The sequence below is a fragment of the Gossypium hirsutum genome, chromosome D12 (assembly GCF_007990345.1).
Source record: "Gossypium hirsutum isolate 1008001.06 chromosome D12, Gossypium_hirsutum_v2.1, whole genome shotgun sequence".
Lineage (NCBI taxonomy): Eukaryota > Viridiplantae > Streptophyta > Magnoliopsida > Malvales > Malvaceae > Gossypium > Gossypium hirsutum.
The window spans coordinates 8118238-8125262 of record NC_053448.1 but is presented as its reverse complement, the minus strand read 5'-3'; the positions used below and the strand labels follow the sequence as shown (position 1 = coordinate 8125262).

The 7025-nt window shown below is 32.7% G+C and overlaps 1 protein-coding gene across 1 annotated transcript; it reads right to left on the bottom strand.

Moving 5' to 3' along the window:
* Positions 1-1364: 1364 nt before the first annotated feature.
* On the bottom strand, positions 1365-5721 carry LOC107945262 (transcription factor BHLH089). Its single transcript, XM_016879206.2, has 6 exons — positions 4896-5721; positions 4267-4461; positions 3972-4037; positions 3648-3716; positions 3495-3566; positions 1365-1849 (listed from the first exon to the last, which is right to left on the bottom strand). The coding sequence occupies exons 1-6, from the start codon at positions 5157-5159 to the stop codon at positions 1727-1729; spliced, it is 789 nt and encodes a 262-aa protein (XP_016734695.1). The 5' UTR covers positions 5160-5721; the 3' UTR covers positions 1365-1726.
* Positions 5722-7025: the final 1304 nt, after the last annotated feature.

Genomic DNA, 7025 nt, shown 5'->3' with positions numbered 1-7025 from the left:
AGAAGAAAAAAGCAATAACCTTTTTGTGTTTTTATTTCTTTTTCTTTCAATCTTGTCAAGAGATTACAAAAAGAGATCCCCCATTTACAATGGTTTTTCAATCGGTTTTATACCGAAAATCATACCCCCATCCCCCCTTTACTTGTTCGTTTTCTGTTTATTGTTTGCAGGTAAGTGATGTTGATGGAGCAAGTGGGCGACGATGACAAGCGGCGGCAGTGTTAGAGGGCAAGTGGCTGCGGTGCTAGGGTTTCAGAAAAGCTGAAACCCTAGTTTGACTTTGAATTTGCTGGGCTAGGACATTGGGCCTCGAGTTTGGGCCATTAATTTTAGGTTGAGGTAGTTGGGCCTCAGGTTGTAATGGGTTTATGGTAGTTGGGTTTTGGGCTGGGTAGAATCTGGGCCTTACACACAGCTCAGCTAGATTAATGTTGCAATTGCCACGGGGGACTAAAAAGCCAATATAACCCATTCAGCATGGCAGTCATGGACAACACCCCTACCCCAGATTTCGCCCTTGATCGATCCCAGCACTCTTTTAGATATATTACTTAAAATTATTTACCTAATATAATTAGATTGTTTGATTAATATAGGTTTCAAATTGTAAAAAGAATATTCTACATTTTATCATTAATTTTTAAATATTTTTCTATATTCTAAACAAAAATAAAATTTTATAGGATAATATAATATTAAAATAAATAAAATAAAATAGAATTAATTGAGAATATATAAGTAGCTCTTATTTACTTGTTATTTTACACACTTTTTCATATGGAAAAAATTGTATTAGGTTGTTTTTATTTTGAATTAAAAAAATTCATTGAAAATTTTGATTAATTTTTTTCAACTGTTTATCAAACATTTCAAACAAATCCTAAGTAAAAATTATATAAAAATCATAATCTGCATAAAATCTAATTGAAAAAATATATTTATATTAAAAATTCACGTATAGATGTATATCAAAATATAAAAAATAAAAATAGAGAAAGATTATATATTTTATATTGATAATAGGTTTTAAAATTTTATTATATTTCTTTATATTTTGAAATTAAATTGAAAATTTATATTGATGCGATTACTTTATTTACACTTTTCTTACAAATATTAGGGTGAGGATGTAAGTCTCACAGTAATTAAAACTAGTGTGTAGATGTTCCCGAAGGGATTTACACCAATTCTTATCCCATTCCCAGTCTAAAATCTAAAATGAGGCAGCAAATATCTGAAAATCCATAAAAAGAAGGGAAGAAAGTACATTTGTTTGTATAAACAGAAAAGATAGTTTATTTAGAATGAGTGGCTTTCTCTTTTAGCCAGCAATGTGAAGGGCAACAAGCAGCGGCTAGAATAGATTAAAAAAAGAGAGAGTAAAACAGGCTTTATTTATCAAACCCAAATTTAAAACAAAAGTCGACTCAACGTGTAAAAGCACCAGTAATTTTGAACAATCAAATTTCTTGTACAAGAACAAAAACTAATCATTCTAGGAGATTCCCTTCAGCTTAACGTTTGACATATAGGGAGTAAAGGAACACACTCTCCAAAACACAACAATGAACATTTTCATCAAATACTAACTCTAGCTTTCTGCAATGGAGGCTCCATGCCTTTATGTTGACAAAGGAAATATAGTCTCTTTGGCCGACCCAAGCTGGAAGCACTGCAAATTAATTTAATGCTCTTATTTAATTGCAAGGGGATTCCCTTTACCCGATTATGTTGTCCTTTCGAAAGCACTGCCAATGTGCAACCACTCTGGTGATGTGCCACCACTGTATTCCCTTATCACTTGCGAACCGAATGCCATACCAGTAGCATCAAACGCTTGTTGGCCATACTGAAATGTCATAACAGATAAATATAAGTCCAGAGAAAAAGGAGTGAGTTCCTTCATTGGATGACTCCAAACCTTTCCCCCCAATCTAGTCAATTCTAGTGAAAGATGACTACAGTCCAAAATAATATCATTCAAATGAAAATAGCAAGAAAAAGCTCTCAAAAATGCATTATTTAGGGCCTGAACTTCTCAACTTTTTTTAGTCCAAGTTTGTCTCTAAACTTGGCAATTGTTCCACGTTAGGATATGAACTAGGCAATTGTTTTTACATTAAGGCCTAAACTTTTTTCTTGCGCAAGCTAGTTCATTAATCCCCAATGAGGGAACAATTGCCAATTTCAAGCTCCAAACAGTGCATTAACCCTTCTTAAGATTACTCATTTGAAGAAAATGTTATTCAGGAGTTGGATTCAAAGCATACAAATAAAGGTTTTGAGAGCTTTGACAGCCCTTAAGCAGGAAACCATGCAACGCAATCCATAAAGAATTTCAAGATGCATAGGCATGTGAGTAAACTATTAGTTTGACCAGCATCAACACAACAAAATACTTAGAATTGGAAGCCAAAAAATATAAGCAGGAAGCAAAAGAAAATGACATTTTTACATGTTCTCCTCAGCAAATCTTAATTCCGAGCTCCACCTAATTTACAGTTATTACGGAAAACCAAATTTGCCTGAACAGCTTCTGTAGTAATTAATCACTTAAATTAATATGGACAAGCTCTTTCCTTATTTTCTGCTACCAACTATCAAAGAAGACCATCCTTCAACCAGATAAAAATTCTAAGCCAAATACAGTTCAAGTTCAATCTGACTTATGAGTCTCTAACCAGCGTTGTCAAGGCAAACACGTATCTGCAAATGCACAGCGCCAGATAGAGTTAACACCTCAAGACCCACAACATGAGGTCCCTTTAACGAGGTGGGGATTTTTGTGCATCTAATGTGCAAAAATAGAATAACTTAGTAAAATGCCTATTGGTTTAAGTTTTCTTTTACTTTTCATTAGTATTTATTTTAAAAGTAAAAAAAGGATTCGCTGTTGACCTGCATAAATAAAAGGGAACTATAGTCCATCCAAAGGTTTTTCTTAAAAATTTGAGCCCAGACACCAAAATTTTATTAGGTAAAAAAAGATCATCAACAAAGGTTGCTCCAAACTTCAACATGCAAAATTTTAAAGAATTGAGATAACTTTTCACTCTCAACAGTATTTCAAAACAGAGTTCAAACATCGATAGTTGGCGGCTTCCAAAAAATAGGAGTATGTTAATAAGCTTTCAACTCTTTTCTTCTTCCTTGGTTTTCGAATCTCTTTCCTTTTCTCCATTGGTACTCTTTCCTTCTTTCTTCCCTTACTTTGGGCTATGCAACACATTCTTTGTTTTTTATGCGCACACGTATATATTTATATGTGCCTTACTTAGCTTGGGCTAGAATTATTTTTGCACCTTGCACTTGGGTCATATTGGGGTCCCAGAGCGTAGAGTGCATTTTGCACACTTGACAATATTGAATCTTACTTAGATGAACGAAAACATAGAAAGCATGTGTTTATGCTAATAATTAGAAAAGAATAGGATAACTTTTGGTCTAAAATGAATAAATAAAACTACATTGTCAACAACAGGATAAGTACTTACATCTTTACGAGGAAATACTTCAATGGCAGGGTTTATTCCTGAATTAACTGCTTCAAGCTTCATTGATAGGAACTGCAACACCGATAAATTTTATGAAAGCAAGTTTGAGATTACTGGCAGAATATAGTGATACATAAGCAGAAGGACCCACACCTCGACCTGACGCTGTAGTGATTGAATGTAATTAATTATCTCATCAAGGACAAGTGCTTTGCCAATAACCTGAGTCGGAAAAAACAAGTTTAGCAGGCAGCCTATGTGCAATTTTCAGGTAAAGTGGTGATATGTCTCAAAACTATTTTGGTATCAAGAGCAATAGAAAATAATCAACCATGTCACCAGAAAAGGATTCAATTAACTAATAAGCAGAGACAGGATACAGCATGCTACTCAGTAGTTTTTCTCCAACAAAAGCCATTGAACAAACCGGCTCTATAGTCGATAGACAGGAAACTGTTTAGAAACTCCATGATATACCTTATTGCAACCAGGAACCAAATCCTGAAGAATCTTCATTCTTTCACTAATCTTTTCTCTCCTAGCCTGCTCATCAAATGATTCATATCAGTGAAATGTACTCAAAACCTCCAAGTATGACAGATTATAAGAATTTTGACCAGTATGCCAAAACCCCATGGTGATGTTAAACAAAGAAAAAGAAAATAGTAAAAGAAACATCAGTTTCACAATCAAAAGGAATGTACTTTATATAAAATTTTGGTCCAACACAAGTACTTAAGACTGATTTTAACCCTATACCGAAGCAAATTACCCTTTCAGCTAAGCTGTGGCTATCAGTAGCTTGACCCCTTCGCGCTCGTACGTGGATGTAATCTTGTTTAGGTGGCTCGGAAGGTTGAGCTTTTTCTTCCACAAGCTTGCCTGAACTGGGTTCTGCTTCAACTCTAGATTCATGATTTTGTTCTCTGCCTCCTGCTGCTTTAATTCTCTTCCCCTCACCATTATTCTATACAGATTATAAACAAAACTGTCATTTTCAATCCAAAAATTTATATTTCTTGAATGCTTAATTCCATCACTTCTCCATAGACTCGTGCTGCAATCTCGATTTTCCATGATATTAACACAATAATACGAGAATTCAAACAAAATAAACAAGAATTATTTATTTGTAGTTAAATTCACACCATTGCAGATCAACACTCAGTGCCACCCCTCAACATTCCTATTCTAATATAATTATAAGAATCACCATAAACTAAGAAAGAGGAAATCCCAAATCCCCAACAACATATAACATTCAAAGGTAAAAAGCTTTGGAAAGAAGCTAAAATAAAAGGTGCCCATCCGAATTAGTAAAATTCAGATCACAAAAAAAGAAAAGAAAATCCAATTGGTTAAAGAAAAAGAAAAAAGTGGAAGGAAGGAGAAAATGAATACCACGGCATTGCCACTACTAGTGGAGCTAGTAGAGACAACCTTAGCTGTTTCAACTTCTCCGTCACGCCTTCTCCTCATACCACCCCTTCTCTGCTGCTGCTCCAAGCTACCCGGATCATTGCCGGAAACCTCTCGACTGGGGTCCCCGAACTGAGCCAACCCATGTCCGAACTGACCCCTACTTATCCCAGACTCACTCATGGGATACTGCCAGATCTCTGCTAGATTGTACCTTCCATCGCTCATCATAGCTGGCGGATCCATCACAAAGAAAAAAAAATCCTAAACTTCACATAGAAAACCCAGTCTGAAGCTTTATTGAGTAAGGGTGGGGTTTTCCTATATATAAATATTATAGGTATTTGATTATTAATAATATAATTGTAATTTGTCTGTAGTGCGTTGATATCCTTGGACCTGATTTCTATCTATGGACTTTAAAAGCTTCTTTCTTTCTTTAATACTAACAGTAACAGTAGTATTCTGTTTCTTTGCTTTTTTTTCACCTGTTTTGCGAAAGAGACACCTCGGGAGTTGCCAGCTTATAAATCACTTCCACTCGGAGGAGATGCTTCTATAAACTCTTTTTATCCCTCACTTCTCCGCCATCTGATCCCACCCCACTCTTTCAATCAAATGGTTCTTTTTATTTTATTTAACACTCAGATCTTGCATGATGGAAACACCCATTTTTCCTCTCTCTTTTTTTCCCTGTCATGCCCAGGAAAGTACTACAAAAATAGAATGAAGATTTTTTTCAATGAAGATTTCCATTATAGTGACCAATTCATCACCATCTAACAATTGCATCTCACAAGATTTTAGTGAATCCGTAGAGATTATGGGCATCACCCTTCCACAATAAATAGTTATTTTCGCACTAGTTTTTCTTTTCATTTTTTCTAACTTTATAGTTTTATTGAATTGTAATTCTACCATCTGCCACGTTGAAATATACCATAAATATCACCTTTTAGAATTTCACCATAAAAAAAAGCACATAAAAAACATTGAGCTATTCATCTTCACCACAATTTCTGAGCTCTCCTTCTCCTTTTTTTTTTTTCCAATTAAACTGTTACAAGAATATAAATAAGATCTATATATATGGTCATCTCAAAGAGAATGATTCCATCAAAATAAAAAAAAATTATTTTTATAGAAAGTGATAATAATTTCACACCTTTTTATATGAATGCACCAAATAAATTATTATTTTTAATTTTAAATTTAAAAAATAACACATTTAAAAAAACTAACACATTATCGGGCATCATATAAAATATTATTTTTTATTTTTAGATTAATAAAAATACTAAAAGAAACCTACACCATAAAATGGTGGTGCCATTTTGTGATGCCATTCTCTATAGTTCCACTATCATTATTTATTTTTTAACCCCAAATTATTAAGAAATATTAATCTTTTCCTAATATACATACAGGTGGTGTCAATCTTTTTTGCTCCACCAACTTTTACTTTTCATTTCAGGCTATTTACGTACATAATAAAAAAGGTTAATCATTTTTATAATTATTCAGAATTTTAAGATCGTTTTTATAAAAAGCCCAAAATTAGCGGTTAATGGAAGAAACAACATGAAATATTGGATGTGTTTATTGAAGTTAAGTATAATTATTTGTAAACATATATCCACATCTCATTAAATAAGGGTACAGTGATTTATTTGATTTTCTAATTATATATATAAAAAGTTATTTTAGTTTTTCATTTAATTTTATCTTTTTTTACTCTTAAACTTGTGCTGTTTATCAAATTATTTTAAAATTGATGAAAAAGTTAATATTTATTAATTTTGTTGATGTGGTACGGGTGGATTGCCACTTGGATGCTATGCCAATAATTAATTATTCTTTTTAATACTTAAAAATTATTAAAATGATTAAAAAAGATAAATTGTAAAATTATTTTTTTAAAAAAATTAATTAATTGTTGAAGTAACATAATGCAAATTTAAGAATTAAAAAAAAATTTAAATAAATAATTAAATGAACTTTTTTATAAAATTGAAAGGGGAAATGGATTACATAAAATATACAAACAAAACATGTGATTAAACAAAATACACAAACAAAACTCACAATTTTAGGAGGGGTTGAGGGAATTAG

Coding starts and splice junctions, on each gene's coding strand:
- LOC107945262 (XM_016879206.2), bottom strand. CDS start 5,159: ATGGATCCGCCAGCTATGATGAGCGATGGAAGGTACAATCTAGCAGAG. Junction 4,038..4,266: donor GCCACAGCTTAGCTGAAAGG/GTAATTTGCTTC, acceptor TTTGATGAGCAG/GCTAGGAGAGAAAAGATTAG. Junction 3,717..3,971: donor TGGTTCCTGGTTGCAATAAG/GTATATCATGGA, acceptor TTTCCGACTCAG/GTTATTGGCAAAGCACTTGT.